General features: G+C 36.7%; 1 protein-coding gene across 1 annotated transcript in view; it reads left to right on the top strand.

Annotated features, from left to right (window-relative positions):
* The window catches only part of LOC131979884 (cadherin-18-like), a 74,468-nt gene that overhangs the window by 20,045 nt on the left and 30,368 nt on the right, over positions 1-24,055 (top strand). Inside the window, exons 2-4 of the mRNA XM_059343957.1 lie at positions 4,228-4,522; positions 6,408-6,527; positions 21,952-22,119. Coding sequence (XP_059199940.1) covers positions 4,228-4,522; positions 6,408-6,527; positions 21,952-22,119 — 583 coding nt within the window. The remainder of the gene's footprint in view (positions 1-4,227; positions 4,523-6,407; positions 6,528-21,951; positions 22,120-24,055) is intronic.

The following is a 24,055-nucleotide window of genomic DNA, read 5'->3' as shown; positions in this document are numbered from 1 at the left end:
TTTTGTTGACAAAATGATGCATGATGTTACATAAACAGGATAAGTATATTAAATCAGAGTGAAACCACCTTATCATGTTTCTGCTTTCATTCTTAGTGATGGGGCTTAGTGTAGCATGTCCTTTAAATCCCTCCAGAAGGGAAATAACCTGTTTAAATTAATAACCATTTCCTGCCCGCCCACATGCTTTTTGATTCATATTTCACACCCTCACAAGCCTTTGTTCTTCCAGCAGGAGAGACATGCACAAGGGGAAATACTTTAGCCTCAAAATGTCACTCGCTGCTCCTTCTTTACCAGCTGCTGCTTAGTAACACACAACCCTGATGTGGTATTTTTATCCTCCTCCCTTCTTTTCTTTGTCTTCTCCTGTCTCCTCTTTTTGTTTTAAATGTTTTATTTTATGCCAGGGAGATGGATTTCCTTTGTCTTACACTACAGTTTCACTACAGCTTGGTTTGAGCTCGTTCTGGCAGCGTATTTCAGTTCCTTCTTTCTCTGCAGCTCATTGCGTCGTGATGTCTGTTTCTGTTTCATTTTATGGAGCCGCCTGTGTCAAGATTTGCATCCATTGATTCTTTGTTCTCTCCAACAATGTTTTGGGAAGCAGGGTGTGAGCAGATATTCAGATTGTTAGCAGATTTACCATGTTCCTCCTCAATAAACTCAACATATTAATACCCAGTCCACATGCTTAAACAATCTTTTACTTCCCTTGGGACATGCACCATTGAAGGTCTTTCCTTTTTTGATACAGTGATTTGGGATTTAGCTATAAGAGTGGCAGCTGGAGAGAGGTGTACACTGTAAAAAATGTTTGTATAAATAACAGTAAAACTCTGTCAAATACATCAGAAATAGGGCATAAAATTAAAAATTGTATATTACCGTATTAGACACTTTTAATTACCGTAAATCAAAGAATAGCACAAAAATTTTACTTTTTTCTGTCATAAACTGTAGGAAACACACAGTTTTGCTGTAAAAATATAACATTTTCATGCAAAATATATGGAGAAATACCATGATGTGTGAAAGAATGACACAATTACCCTCAAAATAAAGTGACTACTCAGTCTAAATGACGTTTTTGCTACTCACAAATTAAACAGATTCTTTTTTACAGAGTAAGTGACCAGATGAATCCCCTTTGCAGTAGTGAAAAAGATCAAATGAACAAACAAGTCATTTCTTTAAGGCTGTGTCCATGTATTTATTTATTTTTTTTAATTATGCTACTTTGTTCCGCTACTTCAGAATAGGGGATTTTTGTTTTTTTTCCTGCCAGGACGTCAAACACTTGAGATGTCACAACGACCGCAACAGCGCGAGCACCATGTTAATCACTGAGTTTCTGAGTGAGGTTTCACCATAGACTGTATATGGTCACCCTGTTAAAATAATCACCAAACTCATTTTTTCAAGTTTTGCAGGAAACACAAAAAACTCACCAAAAGTGTGACATTTATTGGTCATTTCACTCAAAAAGGATGTAACAAAGGATAGTAATAACACTGTGTGTAAATTATGTAACTTAAGAGAAATAAATGACTTAGGAAATTTTTTGAACATGCCTTTGTGACTTAAGCAAGATATGGTATCACTTTATTTTGAAGGTGTCTACATAAGAGTCACCCAAGCCTGTCAGAAACATGACATGACAAGTATCATGAGCATTAATGCTACTTCAAAGTGTCATTAATGTTCATGACACATCCCATGTCATGTTTATGACACGCTCATGTCACTCTTATGTAGACACCTTCAAAATAAAGTCTTACCATATCTTGCTTAAGTCACAAAGGCATATTCAAAAAATTGCCTAAGTCACATTTTATTTTGACTTAGGCATAATAAATCTGCTGAAGTCACACACTTGACATAGGCCATTATCTTAAAGGGGTAAAATCACATGATCTGATCAACTGAGGACTCACTATAGGTTCCAATTTTTGGTAGGAGCCACTTCATCAAGATTGTGGATCAGAGATGGCAGCCATATAAAGTCTATGAGAACCAATATATCTTCCAAGCCACTTAGAAGGTCAATCTTGGTGTCAAAATCTACATTTTCTGTTGGGAAAAATGTTTATACAATCCGCATGTATATATAATCCGCACTCTCCAGTGAACATAGATTCCAAACATTTTCAACTCAGGATTCCCTGCTGCAGCACTTGAAGACCTACCAGTCTGGGTAAAAATGAACATATTTATTTAATCAAATAATCATCTAGTGATATTCTCAATAGCTTTAAATGATCCCTTGACCCAGAAAATGTAGATTTTGACACCAAGATTGATCTTCTGAGTGGCTTGGAAGATAAATTGTTTCTCATAGACTTCATATGGGTGCCATCTCCGATCCACAACCTTGATGAAGTGGCTCCTACCAAAAATTGAAACCTATGGTGATAGAGAGCATGTGGAAAAAATGTGGTGCTTTTGTCCGGCGTGTCCCCTTTATTTAACTAAGCTGCTATGACCCTTCTCTGTCACACAGTAATCAAGCTGCAATACAATATCATTCAAAAATGTAGGGCATGATAAGAGTAATACATTCTGGACAGCAGCCTATGAAAAATAAATTTGCTCTAAATTGGAAGTGAGCATGCTGTTTCCTTGGTGCAGCTACCACTGAGCAGTTTCCCATAATGTGTTAAAGCAGCTTTGGTTTGGACCTCACTCACTGTAAAGTGTTTAGAAAAAGAGATTAGATTACCTAGCACATCTAATCCAAGGTTAATTTATTGTCATGCTACAACACAAGGTTGCACAACTAAAACCAAGTTGTAGTCCTTTATGCTTCAGAAGGAAAAAAAAGAATATAACTTTTTTTATGATGGGGTATAGATGATGAGTTGAAGAGCCTGAGAAAAGAAGCTGCTCTTTTAAGTTGCTGCTGCTTGGCTGGGCATTGGCATTTTATTTATATATTCTCCTTTGTAAATCTAAATTGGTGTTTGCTGTGTATTTTGACTAGGTAATAGGCAGGTGAACGTAGTCTGACGCACTCGCATGGGTGGAAAAAGTGACACCGGTTTGAACTCATCAGTCCAACAAAAGTAGTTTTTTTTAACACAGTGGTTATTTTCCAAAGTGGTTGCCAAAGTAAAAATATGGGTGCATCAACTATAGAGACCTTCAGAGATGCTATTAGTAAGCGAATTGTTCATGCTATGATGATTCCTTTGTTTGTTTGGGCACCAGTATCTGATGAGTTAGGAGACACACTAAGCTGTTTATGCTATTAACCCTTTATCAGGCAAAGAACTATATTTGGTAACTTCAGGTAATATTTGAGAAAAAAGTAGCAAATTTACTAGATTAGTGGCAAATCTACAAGAAAAAAAGTCGCAGATTTAAGAGATTTAAAGTGGCAAATCTGTGCTAAAAAAGTCGCAGATTTATGAGAAAAAAATGGGGAAAAGCAATTTTTTTCTCCCAGATTTACCACTTTAAATCTCATAAATCTGCACATTTTTTTCTCGTAGATTTGCCACTTTAATCTCGTAAACTTTTTTCCTCAAAATATTATTTTCGTATGTTTTTGTTTTTTTTACACATTCTGGCATTACGTAATATCCTCCAATCTTCTCTAGGGTTAAAATTTTGAATTTGCAAGTATTTCAATGAGTGTCCTATTAAGGGTTAAAGTGGTGAATCTGGGAGAAAAAAGTTGCTTTTTTCCCACTTTTTTTGCACAGATTTGCCACTTTAAATCTCTTAAATCTGCAACTTTTTTTCTTTTAGATTTGCCACTTTAATCTAGTAAATTTGCAACTTTTTTCCTCGAAATATTACCTGAAGTTACCAAATATAGTTCTTTGCCTGATAAAGGGTTAACCTGGTAGAATTTAATTTAAAGAAGAGCACTCATAGTCTGACTTATACCTCATAATGATACTAAAATACTATTTATCAGGGTGTCTGACTTTCTCTTTCCCTGGTAAATCACTCCAGCTCTTCATCTTTAATTTGCTTGGTGACAAATATAGCTCCGGAAAGTTGTGGAACATGTTCTGTTCCACTCTCTCCCTTTCTCTATAAACTGTGACAGCAACTTTAAATTCTCCTTCCCTGATTGGATAGCGAGGCCTTTCATTGTGTGCTCCTCACCATTAACTGACCACTCATCCTGACACTGGGCTATTACTCTGGATCTCATACTTGTCAGACACTTAACTGCTCCCTCCCTCTCTTATTTCCTCCTCCTTACATCCCTAGCTCCACTCCAACTCTGATAAGGGCGACGGGTCTGTGCGCTACATCCTGTCCGGGGAGGGGGCCGACTCTATCTTCCTTATTGACGAGACAACGGGTGACATCCACGCCACGAAGAGCCTGGACCGTGAGAGGAAGTCCCAGTATGTCCTACATGCCAGAGCCATCGACCGGCGGACTAACCGTTCCCTGGAGGCAGAGTCAGAATTCATCATCAAGGTCCAGGACGTCAATGATAATCCTCCAACGTTTCCTGATGGACCGTTCTCAGCAACCGTACCTGAGATGTCAGATGTTGGTAAGCTGATGATGATCCTACACACCTTTTTTTCCAGAGCCGGCCCAAGGCATAAGCGAACTAAGTGACTGCTTAGGGCCCTGTGGCCACTAGGGGGCCCCCAAGAGCAATTAACAAAAATATATACATATTTGTTTAATATTTTGCATGCATGAGTGACACTTTCTATATGATCAAAGATATATTATTGAACAAAAATACAATTTTATGTCAACAACGGCAAGATAAAGGAATGTTTTCACGTTTTTCAAAAATAATAAACCAGATGACACTTTTACAGTAAAAAGCGTTACCATTTGGATTGTTGTGTAAATCAACCCCAAGTCACTCTATAGTTGAATGTGATACATTTTAGATTAAAAAACACATGTGACACCCTGGACATCATTCATTCATTGGTATCATTTGTATCATTATTGCATTGGTATTATTTATGTAATTAACTGGGACACCCCCTTAAATGTGTGAAGACATATCAGGCTGACAATAGCATAATGTAAACAACACTGCCAGAGCCGCAATGAATTTGTAGTAGGTGTGTGAATGATCAACAATCAATATGATTGGCAGAAATAGAGGGCCCCAAAATTAAATTTTGCTTCGGGCCCCATGGAGGCTTGGGCCGGCTCTGTTTTTTTCCCTAAAAGCAGACAATGACTACACTGCAAAAAAAGAAAAGTTGGGTGAACTCAAAATTTCAAGGCAACAAACTTCGATAACATTTTACGTTGGACAATTAAACTAAATATTTTAAGTTTTGTTTTTGAGTTTGCTCAACTCTGAATTCAGATTTTTGTCAACTCAACTGTAAGTTGTACTAACTTATAATTTTACATTGTAAAAACTTTTAATCCTTACTTCTGCTAACTTCTGCAATGTGCTGAATTGGCACGATTGTAATTCCGCTATGAAATGTTAGCTAATGTTGTGACCACAATTTTGAGTTAGCATTGATACGCTAATGGCTACTCTTGTAGCTGTAACAAGCAGCAATTAATAATAAAATGATCAAGTCATAACAATGAACAGTGGAACAATTCAAACCTTTTTTTGTCAATTTTTGAATCCTTTTCATGTCTTTACGTGTCTTTGTAAGTCATTTTGTGTCTTTTATGGTCATATGTGTCTTTTTTGTGTCTTTTTTTGGTAATTTTTTTGTCTGTTGTGTCTTTTATAGTTATTTTGTGTCTTTTTTTGGTCATTTTGTGTCTTTTTTTGTCATTTTTATGTCTTCTGTGGGGTTTTTTTTGTGGTTATTCTGTCTTCTCATTTTGTGTCCTTTTTGTCATTTTGTGTCTTTTTTTAGTTATTTTGCGTCTTTTTTGGTCATTTTGTGTCTTTTTCAAGACATTCAAAGATTTTGAATGCTTAAATATCATCTTTGCCATTTTTTCATGTGCTAATGTGCCCCTCTGATTAAACACTGGCCCCTCCTTGGCCCCCACAGTAAAACTGGTCTAGAACCGCCACTGTTTACATTATTTTGTTCTAACAAATGACTGGTTAGTCAGTGGAACATTATGAGGAGTACACAGATTAGGAGCTTCATCGAATTGAAAAGATCTCTTGCTACTTACTTAAATGCAAGCGTTCAAAATATGAATATATTATTTATTTAATATAACATTTGATACTAAGTTCTTAAAAATAATCTCAATTACAGAGGTGGTAATGTGAAACGATCCATTAGAATTCTCCCCATGAGATCTTTTTTTTTTTAAACTGCTTGTTCGAATTTCAAGGAGTACCTTTTTCTCAAATTAATGATTTTCATTAATTTAATGAATGAATTAAAAGATAAAAGAAATAAATATTAAACATTTAGAATTTTTCAGTATTCACAAACACTTTCTAATCACTTTATTATGTGTTCCCTTCTCTGCAGGAACATCAGTTCTGCAGGTGACAGCCTCAGATGCAGATGATCCAACCTATGGGAACAGCGCCAAGATAGTTTACAGCGTCCTGGAGGGAAAGCCTTACTTCTCCGTTGACCCCAAGACAGGTAGAAACAGCTCCTGTTTTTACTTTAAAGACACTTTCCCTGCAGCCAGGGACAGATCAGACAGAGGGTGCAAGGGATGTTTTGCACAAGCAGCGCTGTAAACAAGCTAATGATGCCAAAAGCCAAGGAAAGCTCTGTGGTTTCCACTTTGTTGTCTGAGTCCAATAAATGACTAGGAAAACTGTAGTAAAGGACCTTTCCAGATAGCATTTCATGATGCAGGTGCAGCTCCTTATCGCTAGCAGATGATCAAATAAATTGGGCCTCAATTATGAAATGCAGAGAGCTGATGCTATCTTTGATCTTTATGACTTGTGTGGACAATGGTCAGATATTTCCAACCTGGTCTCACAGGAATCCGTGAAATAGCCACGGATTCGCTTAACTCGAAATCCGTGGAATAGCCACGGAATCACTCAAATTTCCGTGAAACTGACACGGATTTCACTACAATGCAAGTTAATGCCAGTCATATCCCGTGGCTATTCCAACATACAAAGTGATTATGTACATTCACTGAGTGAATATTTAGAAAATAAAACATATATTTCTAGCTAGAAATGTGATCAAAATCCATTTTTATGCAGGAACTAAGTCAAAATATTGATTTTTTTCACTAAAAATGAGAGAACTGTCCGCCATGTTTTTTGTTCTGACCGCCGGGACCTTGAAAGTCACGTGACTTGGAACAAACCAATAGGAACAAATATCCATGGAATAGCCACGGGATATGACTGTCATTAACTTGCATTGTAGCCAAATCCGTGTCAGTTTCACGGAAATTTGAGTGATTCCGTGGCTATTCCACGGATTTTGAGTTAAGCAAATCCGTGGCTAATTCACAGATTCCTGTGAGACCAGGTTCGATATTTCTGTGCCTTATTTAACCAGCTTAACTAAAAAAGAATGCCAGTCATAGTGGAGTATACAATATTGCAATGGCACTTGAAGATATGTGTCATGGTGCCCCTCTCTCGTGGCACGCTCCTGTCTAATTAATGACCCAGTGGCTCAGTTTCTGCTGCCTTAAAACCCTATTGTAGCCTTCTTTATCCCCCTTATTCAGGGGTGTCAAACTCAAATACACAATGGGCCAAAATTTAAAACTTGAATAAAATCACGGGCCAACATTGAACAAATAAACCTTTTAATATATACCAAACATGTTTTGCTTTAACATTAAATATGGAACCAGCAACGCTTATAAACATACAATATATAACTAAATAGTGCAGACATGCAAAATCAAATTTAAAATAAAAACAGATCAATGTCATTAATTTATTAAATAAAAATTAAATAAAAATCGTATGCCTCTTTTCTATTTGCATCCTTCTGATTTAAATATCAAAATAAAGTTTTTCAACAGGTTAATACATTTAAAAATAAAATAATAATAATAAATTTAGTATTAGCAGTAAATGCGCCGTATAATACCGGCGGGTCAGCTTTTATAGTACAATAATAATATAATAATTTGGTATTGCCTCGCGGGCCAAATAAAATTACACTGCGGGCCAAATTTGGCCCACGGGCCAGAGTTTGACACCCCTGCCCTTATTGATATGTGACTCTAACCCTGCATTATTATTATTATTATTATTCTGGAAACAGATGTTCAGTGGAGTTCACCAGAGATAATACAGTTCATTGAAAGGCACGACAACAGCTCTGTTATTATATTTCAGTTCTACAACCCTGATTCCAAAAAAGTTTGGATATTGTTTATTGAGTAATGTGAAGGGGTGGGATTTTAAGAAGAGAATAAACTAAAGTTTTCTTAGAACAAGTACTGTTTTGTAAGTTAGAGGCAGAGACAGGTCAGTAAGGTTTTCATGGTATTTTCGTTCGAGTTTCACTAGTTTTTATGCTGTTTTGTGGCCGTGAGGGCGAATTCTATATATTGTAGAAATTGTGTTAGCCATGAAGTGACGACGCACTTGCTGGTCACGGATTGGCTTACGTGATTGAGTGACGGGAAGGGGCGGGTTTTCCTGCTGGCTTTTAAGAAGAGAACAAACTAACGTTTTCTTAGAACAAGCACTGTGTTGTATGTTACAGACAGAGACAGGTCAGTAATGTTTTGTGGTATTTTCATTCAGGTTTGGCTAGGTTTCATGCTGTTTTGTGGCCATAAAGGTGAATTGTAGATATTGCGTTATCCATGAAGTGACGACGCGCTTACTGGTCTCTGATTAGCTTACGAGATTGAATGAAGCGAAGGGGCGGGTTATTGTGCCGGCTTTTAAGAAGAGAACAAACTAATGTTTTCTTAGAACAAGTACTGTGTTGTAAGTTATAAGACTTCTCCTTTTCTACTGCTCTCACTCAAGCAACATGTGCTAAGAGTTCTGTCGCAGACGACAACCCTGAGAACCTTTCTACACTCAAGAAAGCCTCACCCACTCTGGGATGAACTCAAAATTTCAAGGCAACAAACTTCGATAAAATTTTAAGTTGGACAATTAAACTAAATATTTTAAGTTTTGTTTTTGAGTTTGCTCAACTCTGAATTCAGATTTTTGTCAACTCAACTGTAAGTTGTACTAACTTATAGTTTACATTGTAATAACTTGTCAGCTAATGTTGCGACCACAATTTTGAGTTAGCATTGATACGCTAATGGCTACTCTTGTAGCTGTAACAAGCAGCGCCGCTAGCATCAGTTAGCCGCTAGCATCAGTTAGCTGCTAGCTTTCGCTAATGACCAAGTTTCCCAACAAAGAAATAAGAGTTATCAGAACTATTGTCCCTTGTTGTGAACCCCAACTTAAAGATATAAGTAACAACAACTCACCAACTTGTTTTTGAGCAGACAACTGGCTTCCTTTGTTGTGCTAACTTACATTATTGCCCTAAATGTCAATAATTTATATTTCCAAGTTTTACCAAATTAAATCACTGTTTTAGGCCAAAAAATACAAGTTGGCTTTCTTGCAGTGTACCAGAATTTGATTTGATATCATTCAAACATGAATTTCAAATATTTAGATATCTTTCTACAAGTATTCTTATCAATGATAGCCTTTATTTTAATTTTCATTTGTCAAAATGATTTGCAACACAGGAAACTGAGTGCATTGGCTGCTGCTGTTGGCATGTCAGAGAAGACAGAATTCTGAAAAAAAAGGCTCTGTATGAAAAAAGGCTTTTTCCTCCCTGGCGCTGCTTTTTGTGCTCTTTCTCTCTCTCTTCCTCCCTCCCTCCCCCTTCCCTCTTTCTTTCCCTTTGGTTGCATCTCTCCCAAACAAAAGCTTTCCCTGACATGATACTGTGTCCATTAAAGACACAAGAGAAAAGGCCTTGCAGAGACAGCATACAGAGAATATGAAAGTGTCTTCAGTGAGAGTGCTTTTCAAAGCATATTCCACTCAATGTGAATGGAATTAACTGAAGGCAGAAACCAGGTTTCAGTACACAAGCTGCACTATCTGCATGTTCTGTGTTAGTGTGTATCTGTGTGTTCATGTGTGTATTTCCTGTATACAAAGGAAGCTTCAAAATGAGACTGCCTTAAAGTGAATCTAGTTATTTTGAATTATGCATAATTCCATTTAGATTTACGCGGCACTTATTGTGTTTCAAATTGATGCTTCTGGCAGCGATTATGATAAATAATATGACACCTCCACTTTCAAAATACACACACTGCAACCAGTACAGTAGTTTTTATTTTTTGTGGTTGTGATTGTATATTCCCATGCACTTTAATAACAACGAGTGGTAACACTTTACAATAACCATCATTTATAGATGGTAAATAGACCATTTATAAATGGTAAACAGATAGTTTATTAAAGTTTAATCATCATTTATAAACCATATATAGGCCATTTGGAATGGTAAATAGAAAATGTATTAATGTTGAACTATATATATATTATATGTACCCTTTATAAATGCCAAATAGATGGAAAAAATACGATAGTATATATAGTTACTCTAGCATTAACAAACAATTACATTATAATTATTAGTTTAATAATAGTTTTGCACTCATTATAACATTTTTAACACCAATGTTAAGTATGTAAATTATTTCAAAATGATTCATATACCTTTTAGAATTTTTTTGAAAACATTTAAAGATTTAATATGTACAGTACTTTGTAAATGGTTAATACTTGGTTTATAAACCATCTATAAACATCACTTTGATGGTTATTGTAAAGTGTTACCTAACGAGTCAGTGTTGTGCTAATTTGGTTAGAACAATGTCATGGTCTTTTCTTTGATGTCATACTGAGAGCACATATTTATTGTGATATATTTTGTCAATTGAAGTTGCTGTCAGGCTTTAAAAATAAATCTATCTTAACATCCATTTCCTGAATGCAGCCTCACAGTCAGGGCTCCAGACAAACGGTTTGTTCATGCAGAGGTGAGGCTATGGAGCTGTAATTTGAATAAATAATAATAATAATAATAATAATAATAATAATAATAATACATTTTATTTGTAAAGCACTTTTCATACAGAAATCTCAAAGTGCTACAGAAACCAGAAACAAGAAAGAGAAAACTCAGCAGTAGATCAAAAAGACACGGGTAATAAAGTTCATTATGCAGAGACAAAATAAAAACATCTAGGGACAACCTAAAAATGCCTCCCTGAACAAAAAAGGTGTCCACGGAATGAACTACCTATAAAAGTTGACAAGATCCAGAAACCTTTGAGCCTCTTTACGTAAACTGGGAGTGGCCCAGTTGTCCACGCCAGAGATTCTCTCTGGATCCGTCCTGATCTCCTCCTCAACCAGCACCAACCCAAGAAACCAAAACGAGGGTTTGCTGGAGCAACCACGGCAGCACTGTGTGGACATGAAGAGTCTTCTCCCTGTCTATATAAAAAAATGGCACAAAATGCTAATAAAATGCCCAATTTTGGAGGTTTATAAGTTCTTATCAATGGCTGTGGATAGCTTTTCCTTATTTAGTGTCTTTTTATAATTGCAGTTTATTCTAATAATAACAAAACATTAGTTTTCATTATTGCTGCCAGAAGACAAACCCTAACAATACCCATCCCTGAACCTATAGCAAGAAAGGTGTAAACTGTGTAAACAAGAACTGCAAAAATTGTCGGATTGTTGTTCTGAATTCATCTGTACTTGAAAAGCCTCATCTATATTTAATTATTAATCCACAGGAATATGAAACATACAGCACCAGACAGCACAATTCACCCAGACAAACAAGGTTCATACGATCAACTTGATCTTCATTGGCCGGCAAAAAACAACAATGATTTGTTGTATTTACAGTGTGATTTAGCCTGAATATTTCCACCGGCTGGAGATTAGATTGTAAAAACCACAGACTGAATCACTGCGAACATGCCTTTCCTCCTCTTCCTAGTTTTCCAAGACACCATTTCTCCAGTTTCCTCCTGCTCTATCGTCTCCCGCCTCCATTATTCTCTTTGCTCGTTCTGTCTCCTTGTGAGGTTTGCTTCCCACCGGGAGGGATACTGCTGTTTAGGAAAGAGAAAGTGTGATTTAGAGAGAGATCCATTAGGATTAGTCTAGAGCAGAATCAGACACAGGTAATGTCCTCATCCAGGTGTTCTACAGAGATTCCTGCTAGGAAAGGTCAGCCACTAGAACACATGCACACAAGCCTTCAGAAGGCCAGACAACCTCTGGAACACACACATACAGGCCAGCGGTTCAATATCTGTGGGTGTGGTGTGTTCCAGCACCTAGAAGCTGAATGCTTTTCATGCTGTTTAACATGTTGCAGACTGCAGACAGGTGAACAAATAAAGTCCAAACTTCTCAATTTCGACATTGTTACTTTATGTTTAGAACATCTTGTCATTTACATAAAACATTCTCCACATCACACAAAATCAAACCCATCCCTACCTCCCTCTCCAGTCATTTAATGTATTTTTTTTGGTCATTTTGTGTCTGTCTTGGTCATTTTGTGTCTTTTTTTGGTAATTTAATGTATTTTTGGGTCATTTTGTGTCATTTTTGGTCATTTTGTGTCTTTTTTGATCATTTTGTTGTCAATTTGTGTCTTTTTTGGTCGTTTTGTTTCCTTTTTTGGTCATTTTGTGTCTTTTTTTAGACATTTTGTGTCATTTTTGGTCATTTTAGGTTTTTTTGGTCATTTTGTGTCTTTTTTTGACATTTTGTGTCTTTTTTTGTCATTTTGTGTCTTTTCTGGTCATTTTGTGTCTTTTTTGGTCATTTTGTGTCATTTTTGGACATTTTATGTATTTTTTGGTCATTTTGTGTCATTTTTGGTCATTTTAGGTTTTTTTTGTCATTTTGTGTCTTTTTTTGGTCATTTTGTGTCTTTTCTGGTCATTTTGTGTCTTTTTTTGATCATTTTGTGGTCAATTTGTGTCTTCTTTGGTCATTTTGTTTCCTTTTTTTGTCATTTTGTGTCTTTTTTTTTACATTTTGTGACTTTTTTTGGTCATTTTGTTTCTCTTTTTGGTCATTTTGTGCTTCATTATTTGTCCAAAATGTGTTGTATCAACTGAGTTTGTATGATCTGAACTGTGAGTGTGCGATTGTGTTCAGTGAGTGGGGGTCGCGGACAACATTCATGTTAAATTGGGGGTCGGGACTCAAAAAGGTTGAGAACTACTGGTACAACGTGAATCTGTAGTAACGATGCGATCGGATCAGTCCTCTTAAGTCCAGAGTTCTGTACCAACCCTAGTTATGACTAACTATGGACTCATTCATTCAACATGTAGAATTGTGATATAATATATAGGAGTAGAAAACTTTGGATCACAACAGCTGAGTGTATATTGATTGCATACTACTTGAATCTCTAGAATTGTTTTGTTTTTTTGTACATCAGTGAGTGTTACCAGCTCAGTAAAAGTCAGGATTATTTTTAAAAAACAGTATTTCAGTATTTCAGTGTCGGCTTCTTGGGTATTGAATGTCCTTGTGATCTCAATTGATTGGAAAAGAAAACTAGTTGTTTAGTGAACAGTGACTGAAGTGAATTTCTCTCTTGCAGCAACATTTGACAAGAGGATTTTTATATATAAATACTGGCCTTGGGAGCTTTCCAACGCAGGACTCTCACCTGCTCTTCACCTGGATCATTATGATTGGCATGACAGTTCCTCCTTCACACAGACAGGAGATTCATCCTGAGCTTTGGCCACACACACACTCAGCAGCCAGTGGGCCAGAGGCTTGCTGCTGCTGAATGCTAAAGGCTTGTTTAACATGTTGCGCAGCATCTCAGTTGTCTGACAGATGAACTTAGTGGTGCAGGCAGGTGGGAGCCAAACACAACATGTTTGCTTGAATTTACCTGACATCAGTTAGAGAGGAAGGGAGGCGAGGAAGAGGAATAAGAAGAGAGGAAGAAGTGAGGGCCAGAAACCTGCAATAGGAGAAGAGGAAGGGAATAGAAAAGAGGAGACAGCTTAAGAAGCGTAGAGTCTTTTATGCAATATATGTTAGGGACTGTACCCAAATAAATTCATTAAACTGAACCTTATCTTTCACTTTGTAAATTACAACAAATTTAGCCTATTAGAAATAAAATAAATTGGTCATTTTCACGAAATTCATTTTTAAAGCCATTCTGTTTGTCTGTCTGTTCTGTTCTGCTTTACACCACTCCATCCGGCTCTTGTCATTGGACTTGGTGATGTAAGGCTTGCATGCAGCTGCACGGCAATATGTGTGGCGGCTGTGGCTAAGTTGGTAGAGCGGTTACCCACTGATCGGATGGTTGGTGGTTCGATCCCTGACCATGGCAGCCTACATGTCGAAGTCAAGTCAAGTCAAGTATAGTTTATTTGTCCCAACTTGGGCAATTTGTTAGCAGTCTAGGTGTATAAAATACATAAAAAAACAATACATTCCAACACACATACATACAACAGATCACAGCCTCATTATATATATATCTAAAGATAAAACAAACAAAACAATAGTGCAACAGAAGGCAATTCCAGGTGAAGTGTCAACCACATAAGTCCCCAACCTCAACATCAACAACATCATCCTCATCGTCAATATCAAACTCATGGTCATCATCACTATCACTATCACCATCAACATCATCATCATCGTTCAACCAGGTTCAGTTCCCTAATGGAAGTGGGGATGAATGAATATCTGGACCTGTTCTTATTCACCCTAGGGGCACATAAACGCACACCAGATGGTAACCAGACATACTAAATACTTTAAATAAACAATTCAAATCAACAAACTGAGTCCCCACAATCTTGCTAGCAACCTTCACAATGCCCTGTAGGGCATTTTTATGTTTAATTCCAAGGTTACCATACCAGCAAATGATAGAAAATGAAATAACAGATTCGATAAAAGATCCTTGAGCAAGATACTGAACCCCAAATTGCTCCTGATGCTGTGTTTATCGGTGTGTGAATGAATTCCCAATGGTGGCAGGTGGGACCGTTTAGGGTAGCCTCTGCCACCAGTATGAATGTGTGTGTGAAAGGGTGAATGAGTCAGTCTGGAGTGTAAAGGGCTTTGAGTGGTGGCAAAGTGACTAGAAAAGCGAAATATAAGTGCAGGAACATTTACCATTTACCATTTACCATAGAAACCCCTTCCATGAAGCTCCCGCCACACAGTTTGTGTGCTCACATTCATGTCAGTGGAAGTTCAGAACTCTTCAGCTAAGGAATCAGCAGAGTGTTAGTGACTTTTACGCACCATGAACCTAAGCAGTTGTTGACCCCGCTCTGTGATTTAACATGGTCTTCTGCTTCGTGGCTGAGATGCTTTTGTTCCCAAACGCTTCCACTTTCTTATAATATCACTTACATTTGACCTTGGAATATCTAGCAGGGATAAGATATCCCAAATCGTGTCATTGCAGAGGTGGCATCCTCTCACAATACCACGCTTGAAGCCACTGAGCTCTTTAAAACGACATATTTTGCACAACAAATGTTTGCAAATGGAGACTGCGTGGCTAGGTGCTTGACTTTATACACCTGTGGAAAGGGGTCTGATTGAAACAACTGAATAGGAACAATGCGGCTTCGGGTCTGACCGTAGAACAACGGACCAGCTCTTTACCTCTGTGAGACTTCTGGATCGGTCATTCAGAGCTGCAGAAGACAGGGACTGGAGTTGCAGTCATCAATAAGCATCTGTTCACCACAGCATGGTGTGAATATGTAACTGAGAGGATATCTCTACAAATAACAAGCTTTCAACTCTATGATAAATGCATACATTGAAACAGAACATCGTGTTTATTCATAAACACAACAGGCATGCCAGTCTTCTTCAGAATCATTAAAAAATGATGCTGTCTTCTGTTTTTCATTCACAAATAGCAATAAGACTTGCGGGTCAATTTTGACACTTTTTCGTGTCGTTTTAGGTACATTTGAGTAATCTGTGAAAGAAAGGATTCTTTTTTCTGTGTATTTAATAATCCAAAAGAGAAAAGAAAGACAAGCTTACCCTCAGTGTTTCTCTCTGTGTACAAAACAAAAAAACACCATGAATATTGTTGTCATGAGCAGCACCAAACACCCATTCTTCTTCCTGGCTCTTATCTGTGCCGTGCTGATATTATACAGTCATTTCCTCTCTGTGCAGCTCTCTGGTGGCCTTGGAAAGCTAAAGCAGCGCCGGCTCTGTGCTTCATGCTTCTATGAGCACATGAATTATCAGGAGGGAAAAGGATGGCTAACCTTGGACTTTCTGAAGTGGAGAGAATCACAGGATGAAAGCCAAACATTCAGAGTGACAAAACAGTGTGTGTGTGTGTGTGTGTGTGTGTGTGTGTGTCATTTCAGTCTAAAGTCTCTCTCTTCTTTTTTTCTTTCTCACTCTATCCTTCTTCCTGCTCTTTGCTAAAGAAAAAAGAAAAACATATATTGTGCAACATGCTGGTTGGTCCTCCTCTGAAGATGTTGTGTAATGCAGCTATTCTCAACCTTGGGGTCGGGACCCCAAATGGGGTCGCGGGATGATTTCTGGGGGTCGCCAAATAATTTTGGAAGTCAGCTCTGTCTCCACTGTGTTAAAGTGTTTTTGGTCACTTAATGTCTTTTTTTGGTCATTTTGTGGGGTTTTTTGACTGTCATTTTGTGTCTTTTTTGGTCATTCTGTGTCTTTTTTTGATCATTTTGTGGTCAATTTGTTTCTTTTTGGTCATTTTGTTTCATTTTTTGGTCATTTTGTGTCTTTTTTTTGTCATTTTCTGTCTTTTTTTGATCATTTTGTGTCTTTTTTTGATCATTTTGTGGAAAATTTGTGTCTTTTTTTGGTCATTTTGTTTCATTTTTTGGTCATTTTGTGTCTTTTCTGGTCATTTTGTGTCTTTTTTTGGTCATTTTGTGTCTTTTCTGGTCATTTTGTGTCTTTTTTTGGTCATTTTCTGTGTTTTTTGGTCATTTTGTTTCCTTGTTTCTGATTCAACAAACATATTTTAATCTTTAACCAAAGGTCTATCTCTGTAGGGACAACCTGCTGGCTGAGCCAATGCAACGCAACAATTCCAAAACCTTTCCTACCTATTAGTCATTTACACACGAAAATATGTCAACATAAGGCCCAGCCCAGGTTTAAAAATGGCAAAATCCTCCTTTTTCGTCTTGTGTTGAGCGCTAATGTAATGTGGTAGTTCACTTTTACATCTAATGGCTTAGCTTCTTTCTTAATCTTTCTAACCCATTTTCATGGCTTAGTCAGTTTAACATCCTGGATATAATGAAGTGTGACCCTTCTGGCTGCTTGGCACCACTGCCGACTTCCTCTATCTTTCAGTTATGCCTATTGTAAAGCGTCCTTGGGTTTCTTGAAAGGCGCTATAGAAATGTAAGTTATTATTATTATTGACAGAGGAATGGGGCTTCATGGAGGGTCAATTGTAAGAACTGTCATAAAGTAGCTTCTGTTTCAATCACTGTTATATCCAACATGGTCTCACAGGAATCAGTCATATCCCGTAACATACAAAGTGATTATGTACATTCACTGAGTGAAGATTTAGAAAATAAAACATATATTTCTCGCTAGAAATGTGATCAAAATCCATTTTTATGCAGAAACTAAGTCAAAGTATTGATTTTTTTCACTAAAAATGAAAGAACTGTCCGCCATGTTTTGTTTTTTTCTGACCGCCGGGACCTTGAAAGTCACATGACTTGGAACAAACCAATAGGAACAAATATCCATGGAATAGCCACGGGATATGACTGGCATTAACTTGCATTGTAGCGAAATCCGTGTCAGTTTCACGGAAATTTGAGTGATTCCGTGCAAGGTTATTATAGTTAACGAAAACTAACGAAATAACGAAAACTAGAATTGAAAAAACATTTTCGTTAACTGAAATAAAAATAAAAACTAGAATTTAAAAAAAACCCATAACTAACTGAAACTGTATTTTGTGGTTACAAAACTAACTAAAACTAACTAAAATTATAGTGAAAATGTCCTTAGTTTTCGTTTTTGTTAACTTTTTTCATTCATAATGATGAATAATTTGAACATGCAACACATGGTGAATATGTTTACTGAGACTGGGATGTTTACACTAGAACCAAAATACAAAACACCCAGAACTGTAAGAGTTAATAACCTTATTGGGGCTGAGATGATAAACCAAAGGAAATAAAGGAAACATTTATTGTGAACTTATTGAATCTGGCACCCAACACATAGCCCATTACAAAAAAACTAAAACTAACACTAAAACTAAAAAAAACTAAACTAAAACTAAGCATTTTCAAAAACTAAAAACTAAACTAAAACTAGAAAACTCACTCTAAAAACTAACTAAAACTAACTGAATTTGAAGACAAAAATTCACAACGAAATTAAAATTAAAACTGATGAAAAATACAAAACTATTATAACCTTGATTCCGTGGCTATTTCACAGATTCCTGTGAGACCAGGTTCGTTATATCAATCAATGGTTTAGGTTGCCAAAGTAAGTCCATCATGTGCAGAAGGCACATAAAAAGCCTAATTTAATCTCAGCACTGCGGTCCCCTGAGCGGCATATGGTCCTCTGAGCTCAGGTGCATCATGTAGAGTACAGTATGAGGATCAAAGTGCTCAGTCTCCTGTAACTGACCGTCCCCATTTCACTTCTACAATTGAGATTGTGTAGAGCAGTAGTTCTCAACCTTTTTGAGTCGCGACCCCCAATTTAACATGCATGTTGTCTGTGACCCTGTGTGAGATTCTGTTCAGTGAGCGGCTCACACGCACAGTTCAGATCATACAAACTCAGAGACTCAAAAGACACAAAAAGACAAAAAATGACCACTAAAAGACACAAAATGACCAAAAAAGGAAACAAAATGACCAAAAAAGACACAAAATTACCAAAAAGACACAAAATGACCACAAAATGAGCAAAAAAGGAAACAAAATGACAAAAAAGACACAAATTGACCACAAAATGATCAAAAAAAGACACAAAATTACCAAAAAAGACACAAAATTACCAAAAAGACACAAAATGACAAAAAAAAGACACAAAATGACTAAAAAGGGCACAAAATGACAAAAAAAAGACTATGACTTGTATTGATTATTGAATGTGGCTGATGATTATCAGCTTATTTTACTATTCTAACATTTTTGTTTTATGCATTTTTTCTAATATGACTGACAGTTGCCACAGTGGTTGCCTTTTTAAATACCTGTAACCAGGTAAAAATGCTGAAGAATTCAAGTAATTTTGTTCAAAATCAAATGATGCTAAAAGCAGCAGGGACTCTCCACTGGGAGCTAATGCAGAAACAGCAGTTGAACCTAATAAGTATGCTCGGCTTCCCTTCCTCTGCTTCCTGATCTCTCCGAGCTGAAGCAGAGAAAAACGTCTTCTTATCTGCTCTCTGATACTTTGGTGTGTGTGTGTGAGGGATTACAGTGAGAAATGAGACGACGGTATGCAAAAGAAAGCTGCATTTGTAATGTCAAGTAATCTTTATTGGGGGGAAATTCACAATCAAATCTATTTCCCTGACTACAGCTGTTGTGTTGCTTCCTCTCGTCTCAGACTGAATGAGTGGTGAATGAGCTCAGCTCGAGGTCTTCCTGCTGGTGGACGCCAGTTTTGTGTCATTCTGTCAGAAACACTGAAGCTTTATTATACAGTGATCTGGAAGACATGTCTCAATATGTCCCCTCCAATCAGAGTCAATAGTGGCTCAAAGATATTGGTTTTGGTCTGAAAACTGGGTCTGAAGTGGTGTTTATTCTCTCTCTCTCTCTCTCTCTCTCTCTCTCTCTCTCTCTCTCTCTCTCTCTCTCTCTCTCTGAATTCAATTCAATTCAATTCAATTCAATTCAATTCAATTGGCTTTATTGGCATGACGTAACAATGTATATTGTCAAAGCAAGCATCAGAAAAAAAAAAGATAACAGTAAGGAAACCGATATTTACAATAAATTATTATAATTCTATTCATTTTAAAAGAAAAGAAAAACTAATAACTAATAACAATAAAAGAAAGCAATATTTACAATCATTGAATTACAATCAATATATCATTCATACAATCTAACTGTCCCAGCAAAGAAGAAGAAAAAATAAAAATAAAAACTGTCTCTCTCTCTCTCTCTCTCTCTCTCTCTCAATTCAATTCAATTCAATTCAATTCAATTGGCTTTATTGGCATGACGTAACAATGTATATATTGCCAAAGCAAGCATCAGAAAAAAAGATAACAAGATAAGGAAAGCAATATTTACAATCATTGAATTACAATCAACATATATCTTACTGTCCCAGCAAAAAAAGAAGAAAAAATAAAATAAAATAAATAAAAACAAAACAACAAAATCTCTCTCTCTCTCTCCTTGAACATGTGTTGTGTTCTGTAGAGAACAATGAGCTGCTATTTGGAACAATTTTCAACTGAATCTAACTTAATTTATTTTGTTTTTTATTTTTTATTTTTTTATTTTTTACTTTATTTTTATTTACGTGTTTTGTCTGGTTTGATTTAGTTATTCTGTGACAAGCTAATAAAGGTGGTTTGAAAAATAAAATAAAAAATCTCTCTCTCTCTCTCTCTCTCTCTCTCTCTCTCTCTCTCTCTCTCTCTCTCTCCTCAGGATACAGGTGCATAATGTGTCCATCGTGCCCCATGTCTCCATGTCTCTGTGTCTGTGTGTCTCTGTGTCTCTGGTTCAGTCTGAGGGTTGATGAGGCCAGATGGCTCTCTCTTTGTTAGCCTTTGAAGCGAGTAATGCAGTGGAGCAGAGCTGCAGGCTGCACACAGGCTGCATTGTGTGTGTGTGTGTGTGTGTGTGTGTTCTAGTAATTCTGCCCATGTTGGTACCCGCTACGTCTCAGTCCTTCTAAGGTCTTGTTTAGACTTACAGCCCAAATCTGTTCTTTTGGTATACGCAGATTGTACCCAGAGAGATTCTAGGAAGTCAGGAGAGCAGGAAAAAGATGTCATGGTGTCTACAGGATGGATTTGGCTACAATGCAAGTTAATGCCAGTCATATCCCGTGGCTATTCCAACATACAAAGTGATTATGTACATTCACTGAGTGAATATTTAGAAAATAAAACATATATTTCTCACTAGAAATGTGATCAAAATCCATTTTTATGCAGAAACTAAGTCAAAATATTGATTTTTTTTCACTAAAAATGAGAGAACTGTCCACCATGTTTTTTGTTCTGACCGCCGGGACCTTGAAAGTCACGTGACTTGGAACAAACCAATAGGAACAAATATTAACTTGCATTGTAGCGAAATCCGTGTCAGTTTCATGGAAATTTGGGTGATTCCGTGGCTATTTCATGGATTCCTGTGAGACCAGGTTCGAATCAAGGTTATAATAGTTTTGGATTTTTCATTAGTTTTAGTTTTAATTTCGTTGTGAATTTTTGTTTTCAAATTCAGTTAGTTTTAGTTCGTTTTTAGAGTGAGTTTGCTAGTTTTAGTTTAGTTTATATTAGCTTTAGTGTTAGTTTTAGTTTTTTTGTAATGGGTATGTGCCTTCATTTCCTTTGGTTTATCATCTCAGCCTCAATAAGGTTATTAACTCTTACAGTTCTGGTGTTTTGTATTTTGGTTGGAGTGTAAACATCCCAGTCTCAGTAAACATATTCACTATGTATGTTAAATGCATGTTGAAATAGAAACATTGAATTATGAATGAAAAAAGTTGACAAAGATGAAAACTAAGGACATTTTCACTATAATTTTAGTTAGTTTTGTAACCACAAAATATAGTTTCAGTTAGTTATCGTTTTTTTTTAAAACTCTAGTTTTTATTTTTATTTCAGTTAACGAAAATGTTTTTTCAATTTTAGTTTTCGTTATTTTGTTAGTTTTTGTTAACTATAATAACCTTGGTTTGAATAAACAGATGCTCTGGTCCACAAAATATCATGAATGATGACTGTGCACAAAGACTGTAAGCAGTAAGTTTCTCACCTGAGCTCCTGGTCTCTACCTCAGGTATCATCCGTACAGCGATGTCCAACATGGACCGTGAGACCAGGGACCGCTACGCTGTGGTGATCCAGGCTAAAGACATGGCGGGCTCGGTGGGGGGACTGTCTGGATCTACCACGGTCAACATCTCCCTCTCTGATGTCAACGACAACCCTCCAAAGTTCCCACAGAGTAAGTGATCCTCTCATATATAGAAGCACTTCTTCTTCTTTTGCCCGTTTTGCACTTTGTCCTGCACATGCTCTAAAACCTTATTTTGGTTTTGGTTTTATTCTGGTTCACACCTTCAGAGAATGAAACCTTTATTACATGGCTGAAGCTCATCTGAAGAGATCTAACACAAAAATTCCAAATTTCAACCCTAGAGAATATTGGAGGATATTACATACAGCCAGAATGTGTAAAAAAAAACAAACATACGGACCCGGGGGAGGGGGGTAATATTTTGATAAATAAGTTTACAAGATTAAAGTGGCAAATCTACGAGGAAAAAAAGTGCAGATTTATGAGATTTAATGTGGTGATTCTGCAAGAAAAAAGTTGCTTTTCCCCCCACTTTTTTCTCATGAAACTGTGACTTTTCCGCGCAGATTTGCCACTTTAAAACTCTTAAATTTGCGACTTTTTTCCTGTAGATTTGCCACTTTAATCTAGTAAATTTGGAACTTTTTTCTCGAAATATTACTATTATTATTGCTGATTAGCTGGAAGAAATCCATGTGGTTCTACAACCAAACAGAGACATGGGGACCCCATTTTGGTACCCACTGAAGTTACCAAATACGGTTCTTCGCCCGATAAAGGGTTAATTAGAACATGCTCCCCTGTATTCTTTGTACAGTTTTCACACTGAAGCAATTCAATACAGTACACTCAAAAAAAGTGATTTGTTGTAAAGATAAGTCTAACTGGCTTATGTATATGAGAAGAACACATATTTTAGCTGAGCTATTACATTTCTTAAAGGGGTCGGATCGCTATGAGGTAAAAACAAAACAAAAAAATCCTTCTGCAGCTTGCATAGTATTGTCTTGTAAAATTTTATTTGCAACATCTGCAAATGTACAAGAGTTGAGTTACATTGGTGGCAGTAATAAAAGAATTGAAACAAATCCAAATTTGAATGAAAACTATTTCTGTTAGCAAAGATAAAATGGTGAGTATGTCACGACTCTGTTGTTGTACTGATGGATTAGTGCTTCGTAAGGGACTTTACCATATGTGCTATTAAAGTACAGGCAATTCCACTTCCCTACACTGCAAAAAAAAGAAAAGTTGGGTGAACTAAAAATTCCAAGGCAACAAACTTTGATAAAATTTTAAGTTGGACAATTAAACAAAATATTTAAGTTTTGTTTAGTTTGCTCAACTCTGAATTCAGATTTTTGAACTCATAATTTTACATTGTAATAACTTTTAATCCTTACTTCTGCTAACTTCTGCAATGTGCTGAACTGGCACGATGAAATGTCAGCTAATGTTGCGACCACAATTTTGAGTTAGCATTGATACGCTAATGGCTACTCTTGTAGCTGTAACAAGCAGCGCCATTAGCATCAGTTAGCCGCTAGCATCAGTTAGCCGCTAGCTTTCGCTAATGACCGAATTTCCCAACAAAGAAATAAGAGTTATCAGAACTATTGTCCCTTGTTGTGAACCCCAACTTAAAGATATAAGTAACAACAACTCACCAACTTGTTTTTGAGCAGACAACTGGCTTCCTTTGTTGTGCTAACTTACATTATTGCCCTAAATGTCAATAATTTATATTTCCAAGTTTTACCAACTTAAATCACTGTTTTAGGCCAAAAAATACAAGTTGGCTTTTTTTGCAGTGTAATGTGTTTCACTGGCCATCATTAGCAGTAAGCCTTTATACTGTATGTTTGTTCTTTGCCATTATTTCCAAAGCAATACTTTATGTGTGTTCTTTGTAGTCCATGTGCCCACATCTCACTAATCATCAGACATGGCCTGATGACAGCTCTGATGACAGAATCACCAGTGTAATCGCTGCTTTTAGCCTCCAGAGGAAATGTTGTAGATGGTGATTTGGGTGAGCAGCAGGGATTCCTTTACTTGCTGTCTTCAAAGCTGCTCACTTTCA

This window comes from Centropristis striata, chromosome 11 (assembly GCF_030273125.1).
Source record: "Centropristis striata isolate RG_2023a ecotype Rhode Island chromosome 11, C.striata_1.0, whole genome shotgun sequence".
In the NCBI taxonomy this organism is placed as follows: Eukaryota; Metazoa; Chordata; class Actinopteri; order Perciformes; family Serranidae; genus Centropristis; species Centropristis striata.
Note: the sequence above shows the minus strand (reverse complement) of the source record. Positions and strands in the feature narration are given on the sequence as shown.